The sequence below is a fragment of the Lynx rufus genome, unplaced genomic scaffold, assembly GCF_022079265.1.
Source record: "Lynx rufus isolate CCGP_SWC_20201006 ecotype Redwood Valley unplaced genomic scaffold, mLynRuf1.p SCAF_6, whole genome shotgun sequence".
Taxonomy (NCBI): Eukaryota; Metazoa; Chordata; class Mammalia; order Carnivora; family Felidae; genus Lynx; species Lynx rufus.
Window position 1 is genome coordinate 79,723,436 of NW_025814878.1, and position 23,954 is coordinate 79,747,389.

Sequence of the window (23,954 nt, forward strand, 5' to 3'; positions counted from 1 at the left end):
GGTACATGCACCCCAATGTTTATAGCAGCACTATTGCCAATAGCCAAAGTATGGAAAGAGCCCAAATGTCCATCGATGGACGAATGGATAAAGAAGATGTGGTATATATATACAATGGAGTATTGCTCGGCAATCAAAAAGACTGAAATCTTGCCATTTGCAACTACATGGATGGAAGTGAAATTAGAGAAAGACAGGGGCGCCTGGGTGGCGCAGTCGGTTAAGCGTCCGACTTCAGCCAGGTCACGATCTCGCGGTCCGTGAGTTCGAGCCCCGCGTCGGGCTCTGGGCTGATGGCTCGGAGCCTGGAGCCTGTTTCCGATTCTGTGTCTCCCTCTCTCTCTGCCCCTCCCCCGTTCATGCTCTGTCTCTGTCTGTCCCAAAAATAAATAAAAAAAAAAAAAAAAGAAAAAAAAGAAAAAAAAAGAAATTAGAGAAAGACAAATATATGACTGCACTCATATGAGGACTTTAAGACAGAACAAATGAACACAAGGGAAGGGAAGCAAAAATAATATAAAAACAGGGGGGGGGACAAAACATGAGACTCTTAAATACGGAGAACAAACAGGGTTACTGGAGAGGTTGTGGGAGGGGGGGATGGGCTAAATGGGTAAGGGGCATTACAGAATCTACTCCTGAAATCACTGTTGCACTATATGCTAACTTGGATGTAAATTAAAAAAAAAAAAATACATAAATAAACACACACACACACACACACACACACACACAAAAACCCCACAAAAAAACAAATAGATCTGTAGCCAGAGTGACTTCAGGGCCCTTGATACTGTCTTAAGTATCTTCTTTGGCCTGAAGCTGACATGGGAGCTTCTCTCTTGATTGATACCAGAGATGTGAGTTAGCATTTCCAGGGACAAGCAAGGCTCTCTGGCCCACTTGTCTGCATTCATCTTCTAGTCTACCTAGAAGGGTCGAGGTGTCTGAGTCAGCCAGCCAAAGGGCCCAGGTGGTCCTCCCACCCTAAACCCTATCACAACACAGAATTGAAGTACTGAAGAGGAAGAAGAGTGCCAGCACCATTCCAGTTTTTCTGTCAATTCTGACTTAAAAACAGGGAAACACTAGTCACGAGTTACTATGGATTATGTCTTCAGTGTTAAGAAATCATGCCATAACAGTTTCATAAGAAAATACTGTATGATATGAAGTAACTACCTTTATTTTCCCTTTAACCAGGTTGCCAAAAACTTTTCCATATTGTGGATCAAAGGAAACTATGATCATTTCTGATCTAGTTTACAGGATATTCATTGATGTTCAAAGATAATTACTGGTGAGGATTTCCTGGAGAAGTGTAGGAATCTGAGAAGTCAACTTTCACCCTACATACTACATTTTTAAATGTTGGAAATCAACTGGCTAATTCTAGATGATTTTGTATAGTTTAAAATTTGAAGCCCTAAGAATTTGAGGGCTTTGAAATCGCCTGCTTATCCAAGCAAAAGACTACTAACTTTCAAAACAGGTTGAAACATAAGACTTTTACTTTGGTAACATTTAATGGACAAAGTCTTTATGAGTAAGCAAATCTGCAAGCTAAAGTTTTTTTTTCTGGCTTAGTTGTGGATCCACTATGATCTCTGTTTGATGAATACTCCCGTTACATCAATATGCTCACTGTATTAGAGCACCTAAGATGAAGAGTATAAATGAAGACTTTATAACTTTCTCAGATAAAGAAGCACAGTTATTATAATCTTTGCCCTCTTCATAAATTAATCACAAATCCATAATAACCTAAGGTTATTTTAACAGGTGCTAAAACCAAAATACAGTACTTATCTCCTCTCTCTGCTCGTACTATTTAAAAGTCTTCTATGAATACAAAGCTATAACTGTCTTTCTTCCAGTTTGTCTGTCTCGCAGAAGTATTGGTCAGTGTTGGGCAATTCATCCATAGCCGCCTGTCTCTGCTGAGTGGTCTTCACAAATCGGAGCAGATTGATGATGGCAGCAGGTGTCACTCCAGGTATACGACTAGCAGCCCCAATCTAAGAATTAAAACCATAAGAGATATATGTAAGTGCTGAATCACTAAATTCTACTCCTGAAACTACTACTACACTGTATGTTAACTAACTTAAATTTAAATAAAAACTTGGAAAAAAAAAAAAATAAAACCATAAGATAAATCTAAGTGAGCTATGTCAAAATCAAATTTGTTTTGCTCCTAATAACAATCTGTATATTATAGTTTATAAAATATTTTAAAAACTATTATCTTAATGTATCTTCAAAATAACTATAAAGTAGGTAAAGGGAATGTGATTATTATTAATACCTTCATTTTACAAATTAGGGAAAATGAGGCTCAGAGAAGTTCAAGTGACTTGTCTAAGAGCACATGAGTAATAGATGGTTAGACTACCTACATTTTATTTTCATTAAACTAATGTAACCTCCTCAGCCATGTGTTGGACAGCACCCTATAATCTCATCAATATTTCTGTGGTATATTTTTATAGTGAAATGTATGAATATTCACTTGAAGTGGTATAAAGACTAATCTCATGTCAGTTCAGGTCAAGTTTGATACCAGGTTTGTCTATAACAAACACTTGTCAGAGCTTTTTGTATCCTAGAATTGCGGATAAGGGATGTGAACTCCAATGACCTGTTCTGTCCAATTGAACTTTCTGTGATATGGAAATTTTCCATAACATTTGCACTGTAACAATGTACCGTCCAATACGGTAGCCACTAGCCATACGTGGCTACTGAGCACCTGAAACATGGTTAGTATGACTAAAGAGTTGAATTCTGAGTTTTATTTCATTTTAATTAATGTAAATGGTCACATTTACTTAGTGGCTATCAAATTGGGCAGTGCAGCCTATGACTACCCATAAAAACCCAAGATGAATAGGATATACAGAGTTATAAAATTTAAGGCCTATTTGCTTGGTTTCCATGATGACTATTGCTAAGAATACCATGTTTATATTGACAGAATCACTCCACCCTTTAAAAATATTTCTTTTTAAAATTGTTTTACAGGTCATATTTTTCTTAAATGCCTTTTACTTTATGAATCACCACTAAAAAGAGCCACCGCCTATTAAACTACGATACACCATCCATTTTTAAGATACAACTCAGTTTCAGAAATGTTAAATGTGCATCTCAGAATCAATAAATATAGCACTGTCAGTGTAGACCCTGACGCGGGGCTCAAACTCACCAACTGTGAGATCATGACCTGCGCCAAAATCAAGAGTCAAACACTTAACAGACTGAGCCACCCAGGCACCTCCTAAATATTTGTCATTAGAAGTCTAATACTGTATAGTATACAATAAAGTTTTTAATTTGTTCACAGATGTTTACACACACACACACACACACGCACACACACTTAGGCTGAAGCATGGGGTGAGGGACCTCTTTGGCTCCCCTCTAACCTCCTAGTAAGCCAACACTATGGATCTCCTAGGGAGGATTCTGAGCGGTGATTTGAAAACCACTCACATGTATTATATTTTAACCTAATGTGGTTTCTTTTATGTCATGAGTTATGGGTTAGCACATGTTTGGGACTAGAGAATAATTTTAATCAACCTAATTCTTCTAGTTATTTATTTAAGACTGTTTTTTCATCTCTCAAAAACATACCAACATCTGTCATACAAAGAAATGTCCTAAGAGGTTAGATTTTTTAATGATGAAATAAAGTATTAATTATGTGTATTAATTATGTGATCACTGTAAATCCAGGTTTAAAATAAATTAAAGCACTAGTTCTTTATCCTATCCACTGCCTGGTTTCTTACCGTCTCTGGGCGACTGAAATGTAGCTTCTCTCGAACTTCATAAGACAAAGACACATCTCTGAGAGTCAAATAATCTAAGTCTTTTGGCAGTTGGAGAGCTTCTTCTTGCTGAACTTCCTTTATTTGTTGTTGCTGATGGAACAACACTGATTCATAAATGGCTGGTAAACAGAATTAATTATGTTATGATTTATGATACTCCTATTAACAACTTAGGTTTTTTATGTTTATTTATTTATTTTTTTAATTTTTTTTTTTTTAACGTTTATTTATTTTTGAGACAGAGAGAGACAGAGCACGAACGGGGGAGGGTCAGAGAGAGGGAGACACAGATTCTGAAACAGGCTGCAGGCTCTGAGCTGTCAGCACTGAGCCCGACGCGGGGCTCGAACTCACAAACCGCGAGATCATGACCTGAGCCGAAGTCGGCCGCTTAACCGACTGAGCCACCCAGGCGCCCCTAATGTTTATTTATTTTTGAGAGAGAGAGAGAGTGTATGAGTGGGGAAAGGGTGGAGAGAGAGGGAGACACAGAATCCAAAGCAGGCTCCAGGCTCTGAGCTGTCAGCACAGAGCCCAATGTGGGGCTCAAACACAAGGACCACGAGATCATGACCTGAGCTGAAGTCGGATGCTTAACCGACTGGGCCACCCAGGAGCCCCGAAATAATTTTCTTTTTTTTAAAAAATTAATGTTTATTTATTTTTGAGAGAAAGGGAAAGACAGAGTGTGAGCTAGGAAGGGACAGAGAGAGAGAGAGAGAGAGAGAGGGAAGGAGGCACAGAATCCAAAGCAGGCTCCAGGCTCTGAGCTGTCAGCAGAGCCCGACTTGGGGCTTGAACTCTTGAACCGTGAGATCATGACCTGAGCTGAGGTCGGACGCTCAACTGACTGAGCCACCAAGGTGCCCCAACAACTGTGTTTTTATAGCTTTTTACAATTTACAAAAAAACTTCTGAATCTCTCATTCAACACTTTTTCCAACACCACAAGGTAAGTGGGGTAAGCGTACCCTTTTCCAGATGAGGAAATTGAGGATAAATCAGAGGGAGTATCTTGCATAGCAACTACAACATTCTGTCTGGTAGTTTATTGCATGCCCTTTCATCTCAAAAATTTGGAAAATTAAGGGGCACCTACGTATCTCAGTCAGTAGAACATGTGACTCTTTTTTTTTAGAGAGAGAGAGAGACTGGGAGAATCTTAAGCAGGCTCCACACCCAGCACAGAGTCCAACACAGGGCTCAATCTCACAACCTTGAAATCATGACCTGAGCCAAAATCAAGAGTCAGATGCTTAACTGAGCCACCCAGGTGTCCTGAGCATGTGACTCTTGATCTCAGGGTTGTGAGTTCAAGCCCCATGTTGGGTATAGAGATAACTTAAACATTAAAAGCAAAATCTGGAAAATTAAAAATAGAAGATACTGCTTTTCCACTCAGTGCAAATTTTCCCTCTCAGTGCAAACCCTCAATGGACTATGGCTTTGAATTTTGAGCCCTAAAGACAACCTGTTTCCCTAAGAAAATGGTTTTCAGAATTATGTCCATATCAAGCTGTAATTTTTAAAAGTGGGGTTTGTTACATGTAAAACAATTTAAGGTTTTTATTAAGAAATGAAGTTGGATAATTTAGCAATTATTTTGTGAAGCATTCTGTTCTTAGAAAAATAAACTCAAAACTTGTTTCAAAATCTAAATTGAGGTAGTCATTCTATCCTGTAAGAAAGCTGGCTTTCCCTAAGATGTTTTGATAATATCTGCTTCTATCACTTGATTAGCAGTCAGAAAAATCTCAGCTATGAGCCTGGCTCTATCAATGAACCTGACTATGGGTACATCATTATCCTTCTGGGCCTTAGCTTCTTTATCCACAAACTATAAGGGCTGACCCAGATGCTTTGCCACTCACCAACTGTGTGATCTTAGGCAGGTTACCACTTATTTGTAAAATTAAGACAATAATGCTAATACCTATCCTTCACAGGACAATTCTTTTTCTTTCTTTCTTTTTTTTAATGTTTATTTTTGAGAGAGAGAGAGAGAGCGAGCGAGCATGAGTGGGGGGAGGTGCAGAGAGAGAGGGAGACACAGAATCTGAAGCAGGCTCCAGGCTCTGAGCTGTCAGCACAGAGCCCGACATGGGCTTGCAACCATAAGCTATGAGATCATGGACCTGAGCCAAAGGTGGATGCTTAACCCACTGAGCCACCCAGGCGCCCCCACAGGACAATTCTAAATACCAAACAAAATACTGCATGTAAAGGGCTTAATACAACATTGTAATATGACAAATTAGCACAAAAAACTGTCATACAAATATATTACTCATAAATAGACCTTACAGAGGATCATAGGATATAAGTGAGGGAATGTATATGTTAAAGGTATATTTACTTAAACTTTCAAATCTATATATAATAAAACATGAGAAAGAATACAAAGAAGAATCTGAAACTGATTTCTGCCATTACGAAACTTGCTATCTGGTACAGAGGGTCCATGTAGTGATTTGAGAACCACTGATATATCTTATATTTTAACCTAATGTTTCTATTGAGCCATGGATATAGAGTCTTTATATGTGCCACAGTCTTTAAAAAACAAGGCAAAACAGTAGCTACTTCATGGCTGAAGTCAGGGTTTTCTATGAACAAGTTAACGATAATTATTCTGGATTATTCTAACTCAAACCTGATGATTTATGGAACAACGTAAAGTTGCAAACCAAGTTTAAAATACAGAATTTAATCACCTGTCCCCAGGTGATAACATCCTGAATGTTCAATTAAGTAATTTTTACTTCATAGAGAAATCATGAAGTTGAAATAAAAGTACATTATTTTCACACATCAGTGTACTACTAGTGTCTTGTCATTTGCAGTTTTGGTGAGTTTCCCACTGTTGCCAGACTTTGGTTAACTTGCATGGTGGGATGGTAGGTAACACTTGGGTCATCCTATATGCACAGCCAAAACATAGCAAAGTGGTAGGTCTCTCTGGAACTAAAAGAAAATGCCATCGATACAAGGAATGCAGCATTCTTACCACCTTGGCTGGTCCCCAAAGAATTTAAAGTGCTTTCCTATTTGAACAGTACGTCATTATCCACCTTTTCCTACCCTTCTCCCTATCTCTTTCACTTCCCTGCCTTTTTCTCCACATAATTTTCCACCCCAGGGAAAAACATCTATCAAAACGCAGAAGCTGATGTTCTCAGTATTTTTATGTTTGAAATTTTTCATAATGTAAAACTTAAAAAAATACAGTGCAACTACCAAGTTATCTGTAGCTTTGATGGTCAGTATGAGAGCACGATATGTGTCATAATGTACAGACGCAGGCTCTGATTTCTTTGCCTGATACAAAATAAGTATTTGTTAATGGTAGAGTATTCCAGTATATTATCAAAGCCAAAGACACTATTATTTTTCTCATTATTAGAATATCAGAGGGGAAAAATGTAAAAAGGAAGTTTAAGGGACACTTGAAATATACTCACAAACTACCTAGGGATACTGTTAAAATGCAGATGTGCTGGGCGCCTCCGTGGCTCAGTCAGTTAAGCGTCTGACTCGGTTTCACCTCAGGTCATGATCTCATGGTCATGAGTTTGAGCCCAGAGAATCCCTGCTTAGGATTCTCTCTTTCCCTCTCTCTCTGCCCCTCCCCTGCTCACTCTTTGTCTCTCTCTCAAAATAAATAAACTTAAAAAAAAATGCAAATGTGTTTACTCAATTAGGTCCTAGGTAGAGTGTGAGATTCTGTATTCCTAACAAGCTCCCCTGTGTTGCAATGCTGCTAGGCTGGGAACGCCACTTTGACTAGCAGAGAGCCTAAGACTATGCTGGTTCTATGGTAACAATGCCTCCTCTTAGAGCTGTTTCTTAATGGAGCTGATTTCCATAAGTTGCACAAATGGAAAAGAGAACACATAGGCATGTTAAGTAAAAAATTATTTTCTACCTTCTATTTTCAGTCTTTCAGCTAGTTCTCTACATGTAATGTACTTCTTCAAGGGCGCTGGAACAGCTGTGGCTAATAACTTCATGTCAACTTCCTCATACTTCAGAACATCTAGAGCTCTGCAAATACACAAAAGTTTCATTAAGATAGGAGTCCCCACCCCAAAAAAATAGGGGTCCATATCATGTAAGCCAGATTAAGAACAAGATTCCTTGGAAATAATGCCAAATCTCTGAATTAATACTACTTTCAAAAGATACTCTGGGGTGCCTGGGTGGCTTAGTGGGTAAGCGTTGACTTTGGCTCAGGTCATGATCTCACAGCGTGTGGGTTTGAGCCCCACATCAGGCTCTGTGCTGACAGCTCAGAGCCTGAAGCCCACTTTCAATTCTGTGTCTCCCTCTTTATCTGCCCCTCCCCTGCTCATGTTCTGTCTCTGTCTCTCAAAAATAAACATTAAAAAAAATTTAATAGTAAAAAAGAGATACTCCTAATTCTTTCCAAGTACAGTCACCAAATGCAGTGACATCTGCAACACAGTAGAACCTCAGTAAGACTAGTGTGCATTCTCACGTTCTCTTCTTTATCATGAGAAATAAGTTGTTGGTAAAGATTGCAATCCTATCATCCATTTGTCCTCCCTTTCTTGTAAAGACAAAATATCCTCTGATAGCAAGGATTTGACTGAATTCTCTAAGAATTTGTGTCCTGTGAGTCATCATCTTGCATGCCCGAAATCAGCTGAAGACCTCTTTCTTGCTTTTGCAGAACTCTCCAAGTAAGAACAAAAGGCCCTGTGTGTATGTTTTAGTCTCTCCAAATAAACTGATGACAAAATGATGGTCAAGGGCTTTTCTAATAAATAAGGGTTCCTAAGTATTCTTCCAGTTGGGTATATTCTAATTTTGTATAATCTCCATTTCAATTTCTACTGATTAAGAACTTTAGGCAGCTAATTCTCAGTTCTACTTTCACTATGAGCTCTGGATAGACTAAGTCCTCCTGGGCCAAAGCAAGGGGAGAGGAGAGCGATATATGCAGCTAACAGAGATGACTACTAAAGTTCCCAGGCATCTTTCATAGCTCACCAAGAGAACATGCCTAAGGATAAATGCTGACAGGTACTTCAGGTGAGATTTGCAATAACTTCATTCATCAATACTTATTAAGATACAACTAGAGAGAGAAACTTCAAGTATGTTTCATCTCCAGAAGTTCTGGTGTTCCTTAGGCCAATTTAATCCCTTTTATACTGATCTCAGATTCCTTCTTGGTATCACCCACCCCCATCTCCTTGCCCTCCCTTAACGTGGTGTGAACTAGACCAATTGTTGCTCTGTTAATTATTACTAACTTCATTTACATGTGGCTTTTTGGTTATAATTCATTTAAATGGTTATTGCCAGGGCAACTAAAAGCAGTACATAATGAGTTCCATTGTTGCCAAGACCTTAGTTCTGCTTGGTTGAACTATGACACTGCCCTAGGCTCACCTCATTCCTGTGCTCCCAAGACTGCAAAATTTTCTGCAGTTTACTTCTCATTTTGTTTGGTTCTCACAAGATTCACCAATCTGTACAATTTCCCTACATTTACTGTCTTAATTCATTTTGCTTCTATTTACTAATTTTGATCTTCCCTCCAATAGATTGCGTCTTTGATAAATTCTGTCCATCTCAAACCAATTAAATTATCAAGTCAACAAAAAGTCAGATCTGTCCATCCAAGGGTCCCAAGTCTTCCGAGGCCTCCCAGCCAACCTTCTTTACTGTTTATTCTATTGCCACAGTCATGCATTATCACCCTTTGCGGATGGATGCTTGACTCATTTCTTCCTCAGATGGCCTGCTCTAGAAATGTCCAGAAATTCTGGGCAGCTCTGCTGTGCTCCCAGAGACAAATTAGGTCAATTAATTACAAAGGCCTCATCTCATAAGCTACCATGAAACCATAAAACCCTAAGCTCCCAAAGGAAAACGGCTGAATTGTCTTTTAAACTACAGAACATACTGGAACACACCTAATGACTAACCAAAAAAAGCATTATCTTGGAATCTAGCAGGATGGTGATCTCAAAGAATAGCCCTTGACTGTCCAACTTAATATTTTTTCAAAAAATAATTTATTTACAAGCCTTGGAGCTGTTCTCAGGTCCAACCTTTAAGACCTGCTTTGAATCAAACATAAGCCTCAAGAGTTCAGAGCTCTGACACAGAAAGGACAAATTATCACACCTCAACAGAACATAAGAGACACTCTGACACATCGGTGTATTTCCCTATAATCCTGGCAGGAAATGTGTGTGTAATTATTTGTGTATCTCTTCAAAGTCTGGTTCAACTTGTGTTTAGCACAGAGCCTAGCATATACACAGTAAATGCAGTAAGTGTATTTTGACCAATTTTCTATCTCTCTAGCTTTATATATCTAGGCATTGATAAACTGAGTTCATTTAGGGAGGCTGAATGCTAGACTAAATATTCTGCTGAAATCAAATGGTGGGGGGCTGGGGACGCCTGGGTAGCTCAGTTGGTTAAGGGTCCGACTTTGGCTCAGGTCATGATCTCACAGTTTGTGGTCCGAGCCCCATGTCAGGCTCTGTGCTGACAGCTCAGATTCTGTGTCTCCCTCTGTCTCTGCCCCTCCTCCACTGACACTCTGTCTCTGTCTCTCAAAAATAAATAAGCATTAAAAAAAATTAAAACAAAAAGCAAATGTGGGGATTGAGACCCTAGTTTCTCCTGAAGGGAAAGATAACCTGAATTAAAAAGAAAAGCATTTGGCTAAATTATTGGTTTTTTAATCACCTTAATAAAATGGCTACTCTTGGGATTAGTTTGGTGAAGATGTAAAATTGATAGCCTTTTCATTCATATTTTTATTCATCGATTAGCATTTTAGACTGTGTTAGAAACACTCTGCTTGCAATGTTACCTCAATACACATTGGTCACGTTTAATGCAAATTCTAATTATATAAATTTGAAATAGTGCAACATTTGTCAAAAAAAAGCATGATGTTATTTATTTGTTGCACAAAATCTAAAATAGTATGAACCTTCCTAAATTTAAACAAACACCTGAAATACCAAGTGGATTATAAACGATGTTTATACAACTGCCATCTCCCAGTGCCACTTAGCTGGTAAATAAATCTATCCACCATCCTCATTTGTCAATCAGGCTGTCGTTCCTGTGACTAAGATTCCCTAGTTTGGGTGACTACTATGCAGGTTCTTTAATACTTATCATCACTATAATTAAAAATCTGCTTAATATCCTCTATTATCCACCAGTGCTCTGGGAAATTCCTGTGAAAATGAAAACTGGGGAACAGGAGTTATAAATGATAAGACACCATGATGAGATGAAAGCCAAACACGGACACGTTATGCCAGGCTGTTAATCAACGTGAGAGCACTAGAAGATTAGAGATAATAAAAAGCAGCATTAAAATAGGTATACCTGTAAGTTCACAAAATCCCTCACAAGGAAAACAAACTTAAAAAAAAAACAAACAAAAGGAAAAGTATATTGGACTCATAGCTGCAAGATAATGCCACCATATTTGCTTCTGAGCTACAATGATTTTACATTTCTGCCTTCTGGGAACCTCCCCACCTGAATTAGCATACATTTTTTTTTTTTTTTTTTTTTTTACTAAAAAAAGGTTTTTTTAATGTTTATTTTTGAGAGAGAGAGAGACAGCGCGAGCGGAAGAAGGGCAGAGAGGGAGACACAGGATCTGAAACAGGCTCCCGGCTCTGAGCTGTCAGCATAGAGTCCAATGTGGGGCTCAAACCCACAGACTGTGAGATCATGACCTGAGCCGAAGTTGGACACCTAACCAACTCAGCCACCCAGGCGCCCTAGCATACATTTTTTTTTTTTAATGGAAAAATGAGTGGTGAAATATGCAGATTTTGAACTGTGTAAGGTCCTTAGGAATATATCTATGAAGCAAAAGCTCTATATTAATGTCCTTTAGACTCAGAGTCCATATAACCAAAATGATGAAAGGACAAAAAAAATCCCCCTAAAATGTAGCATGGGATTGTTCAAGTGAGTCTACAGAATTTAAAATACTCCACTTGGAATGCAAGCTGGTGCAGTCACCCTGGAAAACAGTATGGAGGTTCCTCAAAAAACTAAAAATAGAAGTACCCTACGACCCAGCAATTGCACTACTAGGCATTTATCCATGGGATACAGGTGTGCTGTTTCGAAGGGACACATGCACCCCCATGTTTATAACAGCACTATCAACAATAGCCAAAGTAGTGGAAAGAGCCCAAATGTCCATCGATGGATGAATGGATAAAGAAGATGTGGTATATATATACAATGGAGTATCACTCGGCAATCAAAAAGAATGAAATCTTGCCATTTGCAACTATGTGGATGGAACTGGAGGGTATTATGCTAAGTGAAATTAGTCAGAGAAAGACAAAAATCATATGACTTCACTCATATGAGGACTTTAAGAGACAAAACAGATGAACATAAGGGAAGGGAAACAAAAATAATATAAAAACAGGGAGGGGGACAAAACATAAGAGACTCATAAATATGGAGAATAAACTGAGGGTTCCTGGAGGGGTTGTGGGAGGGGGGATGGGCTAAATGGGTAAGGGGCACTAAGGAATCTACTCCTGAAATCATTGTTGCACTATATGCTAACTAATTTGGATGTAAATTTAAAAAAATAAAATTAAAAAAAAATAATAAAATACTCTGCTTAATCAGAGGTTTCTAATTGTTCCATACTTATAGAAGAATGCAGATTAACTATATTTCTTGGTGTGTACCCTCTAAATCTTAGGAAAGCCAGAACTCAATGGGAACCACAGAAATATTATATTAAAAATGAAAAAAATAATTTAGAATCATACATATTTTTAATACTGAATAAAGAGATAAGTTACATCTAAATGATTCTGAGAAGAAGCCATGTTCATTAAAATGTTCATTTAAAATAGGGAACCCACAGGTAATGTTTCTCTGAAACAATCTCACTTTTCTGTAAAAAGTAAGAAAAGTCTATATTAAAAGTGCATACCTGAGAGGCAGACTTTTACCAATACTTATAGAAGCCTCTGGAATTAACTTTTTCCATTTAGAACTTGAAAACTCAATGGATTTTAGCACAGAAATGCCTTCTTCCAAAGAAGACTTCATCCAAGAAGCTCTTTCATATCGTTGTTGGGACACACAGCCAACTTCCTTATACCCTAAAAAGAAGGGGAAAGAATATAATGAGAGAGGTTTTACAGAAGAGTAAATATGGTTGCAGGACTCAAGGAAGAGATACCTCGGAACGTGAGCCTGCTGTCGGCGTTATCAGGGCGCAGTGACAAACGGAACTCTGCTCGGCTTGTGAACATGCGGTATGGTTCATTGGTACCCATTGTGGTGAGGTCATCAATCAAGACTCCTATGTAGCCTTCTGTTCGGCTAACGACAAAAGGAGGCTTGCGTTTGACCCGAAGACTTGCATTGATTCCAGCTATCACACCCTACAAGAGGACTGAAATGTTTAAAAGGCCATTATGAACCGAACAACGAGCTACCCTATTCAGAACACTATCTGGAAAAAACAGCACGGGATAGTAAGAAAGCAAGCACTGCCCTGAAGCGATAGAACAGAGAAAGAAAATGTGATCCTTATTCAAAACCAGAATACAGGTAATGTACCACTTTAGAATGCTATATTTCATTGTTTTCAAAAATATTTAACATTCCTGATAAGCCTCAGGTGGGCTAATATATTGTTTTAAATCCACCCATAAAGCTCTTCTAGCCTTTTCCCACTTACAAGTAAAAATAACATAACTTCTCACTTAAAAGGAGTATGTTAATTTTCAATAATGTTATGTAAGAAGAACTAAATTTTGTTTATAAAAAAATTTCAGGGGCGGCTGCCTGGCTCAGTCAGTACAGCGTGCGACTCTTGATCTCAGGGATGTAAGTTCAAGCCCCAGGTTGTAGAGATTAGTCAAAAATAAAATCTTTAAAAACAAAGTCAGAAAAAATCTAATCAAATATGGTATCAGACCTAGGAGCTCAAAATGAGAATTAAAACCAAAAGTGTTTGGCACAGCATAAGGAATACAGTCAATGATATTGTAACAGCTATGTAATGGGACAGCTGGTAGCTACATTTGTGGTGAACACAGCATAACGTATATACCTATCAAATCATTCAGTTGTACATTTGAACTAATGTAACATTTGTGTCAACTGTACTCAAATAAAAAATTAAACAAAAACAAAAAACAAAACCCACAAGTGTTTTCAAAATAGTAGCCATCCCTGTATACCCTGAAACAGAAATAAGTCTTCAACTACAATGCATGAGTTGTATAAGATCTATATAGTTATCATAACAGACGTTTAAAGGAGAAACACCAGTTAAATAGTCCTTTTGTGTTTATAACAATATTTGAACAAGGTCTTACTTGAGCTGCAGCTTCCTCATAACCAGTAGTGCCATTTATCTGGCCAGCAAAGAAGAGCCGTTGCACCAAATGAGTCTCAAGAGAAGGAGTGATCTGACGGGGGTCTAAATAATCATACTGAACACCATAACCTGACCAAAGAATAAATGATATAAAATAAGTAAAAACAGAGCTGGATTTGCCTCAAAGTAGAGATGCAAAGATGATCACTAAATGCTCTTGAAAAACAAAGAATATATTTTAAATGCATAGGTGTTGGGCTTTGTCTTCTGAGGCTCTTAGCAACCATGACTATAACTAAGACCTCTTCACTATCTACTAATGCGATGCCGAGTTGATACTGAAGGGCAGCTGTGATTCTCTTTACCTGGCTGAATCATTTTAGCTCTCTCCAAGCCTTTGATGCATGTGATCATTTTCTCCTGTAATTCAGCTGGTAGCGTCACAGATAACCCTTGGGGGTAGATGAGGTCAGAATCCATTCCTTCAGGTTCCAACCAAACCTGATGAAGACGGTTTGGAAAACGCAAAACCTTTGATTCAATGGATGGACAGTATCTAGAACGAGACAATGAAATTCAAAAATTTAATGAAGCAAACAAAAGAAGGTTGATGTCACTCCTTAAAGTAATGTTCTGTCCTTACCGGGGTCCTCTTGTAGTTTCCTTAATGTGACTATTAAGGTGAAGGTTCTCAAGGACAATCTCATCCACTTTAGGGTTGGTGTGAGTCAAGTAACATGGCAGCTGATCTTCTGGCTAAAATATAGGAAGTACTTAAAACACTGTTTTGCTTCTTTACGAGTTTATCTTTTCCTTAAATAAATTACACACATGATATGCACTTAATTTTACAAACATTAAACCTATGCATAATGCTGAGCACTACTTAGGGAGTATTCTTGCCAAAAAAACCCCAAAAGGTGAACCTAAATTTAAACAAGCTTCCAAATCTACCAGTTTACAGGAAATATAGAAGACAGAAGAACCTATTTAAGGTACCAGAAGGATGAAATCAGAGAAATCCAGAATGTGGGAAATTCTAGAGAACAGATGGCTCAGTTTCTTCCACATATAAATGTGAAGAAGAAAAAAAAAAAACTGGGGGAAACTGTTATAAGGCATATCATCCAACTCAGTGTATGGTCCTTATTTGGTCCTTGTTTGATAGGTATGATAATGGTATTGTGGTTGGTTTTTACAAAGTTCTCATCTGTTAAAAACATATACCAAAGTATTTATAAGCGATATCTGGTACCAAAGCTTTAAAACCTAGTAAGAAGAAAAGTGTTAAAGAAAGATGAAACAAGAATGCCAGAAAATGTTACTTGTTGAAGCTGACTGATGGACACAGAAATTATACTGTTTTTTTTACTTTCTATAAACTTGAAAATTTATAATAAACAGATTAAGTGTGTGTGTATATATATATATATATTTATACTAAGAAAGTTGCATCACAATTTACATTTTACCAAAGCAAAAATGTAAGTGACTTGCTCAAGACAGTGGAATATTTGGAGCCACTTATTAATAAAACACTTACCAGAAACTAGGACCATCAATTATTAGTCCTCAATTCTAAATACACAATGTTTTTTTAATTCCAAAGATAGGCAAAAAGTATCCTGTACTCTTCAAAAATACCAGTATCATGAAAAACTGAGGAACTGTTCCAGATACAGAGAAATGACAATTAAATGTAATACGTGATCCTGGATTGCAAAAAAAGGGTTGCTATAAAGAAGAATATTGGGATAATCAGCAAAATCTGACTATGAACTTTATATTAGATAACAGCAACGTATCAATGTTAAGTTCCCCAAATTTCATTACTACAATGAGGTTATATAAGAGCATGTAATTGTGCTTAGTTGAAATACATACTGAAGTATTTAGAAGTAAAGAGTCATGATCTCTGCAACTCACCCTCAAATGTTTTGGGGAAAAAAAAGAATAAGAATAAATGTGTGTAAGGTACCTGGGTGGCTTAGTCAGTTAAGCATTTGACTCTTGGTTTTGGCTCAGGTCATGATCTCATGGTTTGTGAGTTCGAGGCCTGCATCGGGCTCCGCACAGAGAGCAGAGAGCTTACTTGGGATTTCTCTCTCTCTTTTCCTCTCTCTGCCCCTCCCTGCATGTGCGCACATGCACTCTCTCTCTCTCTCAAAATAAATAAAATTTTAAAAAAGAATAAATGTGTATATTACTGTTTTATAGATTAAATATATGTATCTATATATTTCTGTATATAGAAAGATAAATATGGTAAAATATTAACAATGGGTGAATTTCAGTGGTTTACAGGAGTTTGTTTTAATGGTCTTGCAATTTTTACATAGGTCTGAAAGTGTTTCAAAAAATTTTAAATAGGCAAAATTATTGAAGAGATGAAACTTAACAACTTATTGGGAAACACCCAGTTAGCCAAATTAGCTAATCCTTTTAAAGATCATTATTTTGCACCCTAAGTAATAGTGATATAAAGTGAATTGTGAAGAGTAGAAAGAAGGAAGGGAAGAAGAGAGAAAGAAGGAGGGAGGGATGGAAGGAAGGAAGGGAGGGAGGGAGGAAGGGAGGGACAGAGGGAAGAGGGAAGAAAGAAAGGAAGGCAGGGAAGGGAAGTGAGGAAGGGAGGGAGGGAGGAGGGAAGGTGGAAGAAAGGGAAGAAGGAAGGAAGGGTTATATCCTGCTGTGAATGGCCACTGTCAGCTGTAAAGTTAGATTTTCTTAAATTATCTTACCTTAATCCACACTGTCTCACTGATAAAACTGAATGGTATGGATGGATTATCTGGTGTCTGCTTGTTTAGAATGCTGAAATTAATGGACTCTTTGGCAATTCGGGGTGGAGTCCCAGTCTTCAGTCTTCCCACCACAAACCCCAACTTCTCCAGAGTGTGAGCCAATCCTACGGAAGGCTGATCCCCTAAACGTCCTGCTGGATGCATTTCTAATCCAATTACAATCACGCCTCTCAAGAACGTCCCAGTAGTCAGAACCACACTCTCTGCATGTACTGTGCTTCCATCCGCTAAAGGTTAAGAAAGAGTAAAAAGTGTGCCCTGTTATCAAGGATCAAATTGAAACGTGACTATTTTAAATTAGAATTACAGGGAGGGGCTCCTGGGTGGCTCATAGGTTAAGTGTCAGACTCTTGATTTCCACTCAGGTCATGCATGATCTCATGGCATGGGATCTTGGGGATTGAGACCCTCAAGGGGCTCAATGCTGAGCCCAGAGTCCTCCCTCTCTGCTCCTCCCCCACTCATGAACACACTCATGCACACACTCGTGCGAGCATGTGCATGCTGTCTCTCTCTCAAAATAAACAAACATTAAAAAAAAAGTACTACAGGGACTCCTGGGTGGATCAGTTGGTTGAGTGTCCAACTCTTGGTTTTGGCTCAGGTCACAATCTTGCAGTTTGTGGGTTTGAACCCCATATAGGGTTTCCAGCTGATGGTGTGGAGCCTGCTTGGGGCTCTTTCACCTCTCTCTGTCCCTCCCCCACTCATGGGACTGAAGTCCCAAGGAACATGGGATGATGTAACACAGCAAAGTAGTAAAAAGAAGGCTCAAAATGACATTTGTGCAGAAGGCCCAGAGAGCAATTGCCCTGATTATAGCAGATGGGTTGTAGGGGGCTGGGGAAGTTGATGTCTCTGGGAGGGAAGAATCAAAGAAAAAACAGAATTGATAGATTACCTGACGATTGAGAAATGACAGTTTTTTCCTAATGAAAAAGCTGAACAAGTACACAATTAAAATAAGCAAACAAAAAATAAAGCAAATATTAATCCAAAGCAAAGCAAAGAGGTATATGAAAGGAAACAAACATAATACACTACTTAGCTCTACAATGAATATTTAAAAAAATCATAAGAATATAAACATAGTATCAACCAAAATTTATGGCATAACTAATTAGAAGGATTGAGGGAAGGAAAATAGGGGATTAAAGAGAACTGCTATAAAAAAGGTTAATAGATAACATCTAATACTGATAATTTAGGGAGTACAAATATAAGAATACTATTTAGAAATATGTAAATACATAGAAACGAAACTGCAGTAGTTAATCTGTAAAGGGAGATAATTATGGAGATAATTGTTTTTCCATACAAACTTTTAAATTCAATTTGATTTTTGTAAAAATTATGTGCATGTATTATCTTAATGAAAAATTAATTTATAACTCCTGGGGCACCTGGGAGGCTCAGCTGGTTAAGCGTCTGACTTTGGCTTAGGTCATGATCTTGTGGTCTGTGGGTTTGAGCCCCATATTGGGCTCTGTGCTGACAGCTCAGAGCCTGGAGCCTGCTTCAGATTCTGTGTCTTCCTTCCTCTCTGTCCCTCCCCTGTTCACACTATCTCTCCCCCTCTCAAAGATAAATAAACATTAAAAAATATTTTAAAAAATTTGTAACGCCTTTAAATAAAAAACATAAGTATAGTAACATTGTAAAATACAAATTAAAAAAATTTAAAGCAAGAACTAGGAAAAATAGAGGCACTTGGCTGGCTCAGTTGATAAACGTGTGGCTCTTGATCTTGAGATTGTGAGTTCGAGCCCCACGTTCGAGCCCCATATAGAGATTACTTAAAAATAAAATCTTTAATGGGGCGCCTGGGTGGCGCAGTCGGTTAAGCGTCCGACTTCAACCAGGTCACGATCTCGCATTCCGTGAGTTCGAGCCCCACATCAGGCATCTGGGCTGATGGCTCAGAGCCTGGAGCCTGTTTCCGATTCTGTGTCTCCCTCTCTCTTTGCCCCTCCCCCGTTCATGCTCTGTCTCTCTCTGTCCCAAAAATAAATAAACGTTGAAAAAAAAAATTAAAAAAAAAAATAAAATCTTTAAAAAGAAAAATAAAAAGAACTAGGAAAAATAAAAATTACAACAGAAGGACCAGGAGAAAAACACATGTATGTAGGCTATAAAGTCTTACTAAGATGGTATAAATGAGCCCAGAATTTGACTAAGCTTCATGAAGGTCAAGATGAAAGGAGGAATATAATTTTTTATACAGTTTTCCTCTAGGAAAATATAATAATTTCCTAGAATAAGCAAAACATCTCCATGCTCTGCTCTAAAATTGTTTTTTCACATGGAGTTTGACATTGTTATTATCATCTATCACCAGTACAAACCTAAAACCACGCCACTGACACGGCATTTCCCAGTGTACTCAGGCTCTGGTTCTGTAAGAATAAGATCTTCTACAGCTCCCTCCTGAACAGTAAGCAGTGGTGTATTTAGGATTTCTTTCTGCCAAGAGAGAATGCAAGTTGAAGCATAACAGTTAAATAATCACTACAGTCTCTCCTGTTTTGATGCCCCATTCTCACCTGCATGTTCTGCTTATAGAGTTTCCTATCAATTTGAGCTCTCAAACCCCAAACAGCCGGTCCCTTACGCCGGTTTAATACTTTGTAGTGTACACCAGACTGGTCACAGATTCGAGAACAAAGCCCATCCAAGGCATCAACTTCCCTCATTAAGTGCCCTTTGCCAATGCCACCAAAGGAAGGATTACAGGACATCTGACCTAAAGAGAACAGACCAAATAAATATATGAACATGTGTACATAGTGAGTTTAATAGAGAAATGTCTGTACAAGTGACTAGAATCATCTCATATGATAGATTAAAAAAAAACCAACAACCCTGAAACAAACACTAGAAAGGAACTTAGAAAATCCCAATGGGATGCAAAAGTTATTCAGGGCATCCTGGAAGACAAACCATTGACTATAGTTTCTTTTAAATCTTTTCCTTGACACATTTTTACTAGTTCATTAGGTTGCCTTTTCCTTTAAAATGTGGTTTTGAAATCCTCACTTCATGAAACCTTCCCAAATCCAGCATACTTTTAAGAAGTCCCTTGGCACTAATTCCCTGTTATAATGAATTATGTCTTCCATAAATGCCATCTGCTGTTTCCTTTTTGCTTATTTTGCAGAAATGATTAAATTATATGAGCTTCCTGAAAGTAGAAACCATACTTTAATCCTTCCCCTTAAATCCCCCTAGTCTGATTTGCAAGTCTAAACTCATAAGGTTTCCTCAAAGGTTTTTAGGGGAGGTGGAGGAGTAGGGAAGTGATCTCAACATCTGTAGGTCTATTGCAGCCACCACCAAGCCGTCTACAAGTTTTTATAGTCTCCATAAGCAGGCTGAATAGCGCTGTGATTAGGAGTTTGGGTCAGGAATGAGTGAAAGGGATCTGGCTCAGTTCCTAGATCTACCACTTATAAGCTCTGTCATTTTGGGGGCGCCTGAGTGGCTCAGTTGGTTAAGTGTCCAACTTCGGCCCAGGTCACGATCTTGCAGTCTGTGAGTTTGAGTCCGACATTGGGCTCTGTGCCAATTTTTGGATTCTGTCTCCCTCTGTCTCTGCCTCTCTCCCTCTCACAGTCTGTTATCTCTCTCTCTCAAAAATAAATAAATAAACACTATAAGCTCTGTCATTTTGGCAAGTTACCTAATTTTCTCTACCTCAGTTCCCTCCTGTAAAAAACAGAGATGATAGCTACAGTAGATTATTCCCCCCCCTTCGATTCACAATTTTATTTAGGTAAACACTCTGCTATGAGGCTTTGTGCTCAGGGAGTGTGACCTAAACTCAGTAGGAATAAATCTTTAATGATCTAAGTAATCCTGTTTCTACTTGCCAGTGTTTGGGTTAAGAGTGGGAAATAAGTCACGAGGGATGAACTATTGGGGATGAAGTCTCTAGAAATGGGATTTATTTTCCTCTTTAAAGAGATACAGGAGTAGCGGAGGGTGCCTGAGTGACTCAGCTGGTTGAGCGTCCCACTCTTGATTTTGGCTCAGGTCACGATCCCAGGGACATGGGATCAAGCCCCGTGTTGGGCGCCACACTGAGTGTGGAGTCTGCTTGAGATTTTGATTTAAAGACAGATTTGCGATCCACTAAGCTCATCTATAAGAATTATTATCTTTGAAATGTATTTATTTAAAAAGAAAACGGATTGTATTGTATTGGTAAAATAATATGAATATGGGTTTGGATAAGAATCCCTTTATCCCTCACAGAACTACATTACTCATATTTCATGGTCATCTTAGTTCAATAATACTTTTCATTAGAGTTTTGAATTATTATTGAAAGGCAGTATCCAGTCTTTATTTTTTTTTAATGTAAACAACACTGAAATATATCATAAGCAACGCATAATCTTTTGGGTAATCTTATCAACCCTCTCTAAAAGAATCACTGTTAACAGTGTATGTTTCTCCCCACTCACCAGCTGAATGGTAATTTTTAAAAAGTACTTCAGTATACAAATATGTGATTTATTCACAATTTTTGCAAAACACAGTTAATATTTCAAGTACTGTTCACTCTTAAGCAAAATGCAGGAGGTAAAAATAGGCATGCATAATTTACAGAATGATGTTTTAGCTAGCATCTATTATGGTGCTCGAGAGAGGTCTTGCTTTAAATTATAGCTGTCCACCCATTGCCTGTTAAGTGTGAAAAAAGCACTGCCAGTTCCTGAGCACAAAATTAGAGGACCAACGCCTAGCAGAGATATAGAATGCAATAAAAAATATCATCCTTCTTCAAAAGAGCTTCACAAAATCTCGGGAAAAACACAACTGTCGTTTAATAAGTAATTCCTAAGAAATGTTAATTCACTCTTTTCCCAAAGCCACAAGCTAGCAAAAGGTAAATGGCAAAAAGGAAATAGGAAGCTATCAGCTTGTATTCTTAAATTTCCCCCCTTTCCCAAGGCACGGCCCCCAACTCCACCTCCACCAACTAACTACTTCGGTGAGCAGCAGCGCAATCCGTGGTCCAAAGAACAGCCCAGTCCAGGGTTCTGGGAAACTCAAATCAGGATAAAACCACAGATACTAGGATTCTCGCTAGCTCTGAGAGAGGGAAGAGTCTGCCCATCCGGGAAAGGGTGAAGGGGCATATTGGAAGCTTGCGTCCTGGGCCAACCTCCACTCTACCCGCGCTCCTCACCGATCGTGTCCACGCGGTGGGTGAGTAGCAGGGTCCGGGAGCCGCAACGAGCAGCAGCGGCGGCTGCCTCGGTCCCGGCATGTCCTCCGCCGATGACTATCACGTCAAACTTCGTAGCCAAGGGCGCCGCGCTGTCACCGCTGAACCGGGCCAACGTAAGACGCTTTTTGGTGAGGGAAGCCGCGACCCAGAGACCGCAATTTCGGAGAGAAAACATGGCTGGAGAAAGGCCGAGTGTGACTCTAAACCTGACACGAACTAGGCGCAAAAATTTAGGGTACGAGGGAAAGTCTGCAGGACGCAGCCATCTTTGTTCTGATGTCAGAGCGTCGCAGTCCACGTTCAGCGTCTGCGCTGATTGGGGCTTTGGCGGGACTTTAAAGGCGAAGGGAGTCCGGGTTAACAGTGCAGGTGGCACGACCAGTGTGAGCCTGGTTTCGTGGTCCATGCAGGCTTTTGATCACCAATGGCTGTGAATTGGTGGTTCCTACGTGGTCGTTTTTGTCTTTTCTGGAGAGTGGCAGCTCTAATCGCCAGGTGGTCACCTACAGTGATTTTGATCAGTTTGCCTTATCAGATTCTTTGAATTTTCTGATATACTATCACCTGGACTTCTGTTTGATATTATAGAGTAGTCTCTGATAAGAGTAGACTCGAAAGCAGTTAAAATATATTTGTGGATGAAAGATTCATGATGGCTAAATAGGGGAATGGAATGGTTGAAGGTTAAATGGCCAGCTTTTTGGAAACACATTTTTATTTTTAAATTTTTTTTTTCAACGTTTATTTATTTTTGGGACAGAGAGAGACAGAGCATGAATGGGGGAGGGGCAGAGAGAGAGGGAGACACAGAATTGGAAACAGGCTCCAGGCTCTGAGCCATCAGCCCAGAGCCCGACGCAGGGCTCGAACTCACGGGCCGCGAGATCGTGACCTGGCTGAAGTCGGACGCTTAACCGACTGCGCCACCCAGGCGCCCCTGGAAACACATTTTTAAAGCCTTCCTTAGAAAGGAAATCTTCAACTGGTTAGTGAAACAACCCATGTGGCAGTTTTATTGTTCTAGTTATTAAAATATATCGAATACATAATTTTGTTGTCTTACTACGTTAACAATAGCATTCGTTATATACAATTAAACCTTACAGAAATAAAACTTTGTTAAAAAAAGCAAACTGAAAAATAATATAATCATAGTATTATATGTGCAAAATAATAGTAGCATTAGTATTTGTATTTTAAAAAGCTAGGAGGCATTGGCAACAAAATGCTGACAATGATCACAGAGGTGGGGATTAGAAGAGCTGACGGCAGTTATGGGTTCTTTAACTCTCAATGTATTCTGGACTCCATGCCATGGATATATAAATCTATCACATTTTAACCATAATTTATGTAATTAACTCCAATTACTGGGCATTCGGATTGTTGATAATTTTTAAAAATTTTTTTAATGTTTATTTATTGTTGAGAGAGACAGAGAGAGAGTGGGGGAAGGGCAGAGAGACAGGGAGACAGAGAATCCCAAGCAGACTCTGTGCTGTCAGTACAGAGCCTGATGTGGGGCTCAAACTCACAAGTTGTGAGATCATGCCAGAGCCAAAACCAAGAGTTAGACGCTTAACTGACTAAGCCACCTAGGTGCCCCGGACTGTTTATAATTTTTAATGTTATGAATATTGTTGTACATATATCTCTTTAATTTTATGGGACTCTTTCTATAATGAAGATAC

At 38.7% G+C, this 23,954-nt stretch overlaps 1 protein-coding gene across 2 annotated transcripts; it reads right to left on the reverse strand.

Moving 5' to 3' along the window:
- Positions 1-1,168: 1,168 nt before the first annotated feature.
- Positions 1,169-22,528, reverse strand: MTO1 (mitochondrial tRNA translation optimization 1). Of its 2 annotated transcripts, none has more exons than XM_047102781.1 (12): positions 22,222-22,528; positions 19,571-19,770; positions 19,373-19,490; positions 16,965-17,254; positions 14,867-14,979; positions 14,589-14,779; positions 14,222-14,352; positions 13,075-13,279; positions 12,823-12,994; positions 7,765-7,883; positions 3,798-3,958; positions 1,169-2,018 (listed from the first exon to the last, which is right to left on the reverse strand). In XM_047102781.1, the coding sequence occupies exons 1-12, from the start codon at positions 22,436-22,438 to the stop codon at positions 1,857-1,859; spliced, it is 2,079 nt and encodes a 692-aa protein (XP_046958737.1). In that variant the 5' UTR covers positions 22,439-22,528; the 3' UTR covers positions 1,169-1,856. The 2 variants fall into 2 exon arrangements, with proteins under 2 accessions (XP_046958737.1, XP_046958738.1); XM_047102782.1 differs by having other exon boundaries at positions 1,930-2,018; positions 3,798-3,929.
- Between the last annotated feature and the right edge of the window lie 1,426 nt (positions 22,529-23,954).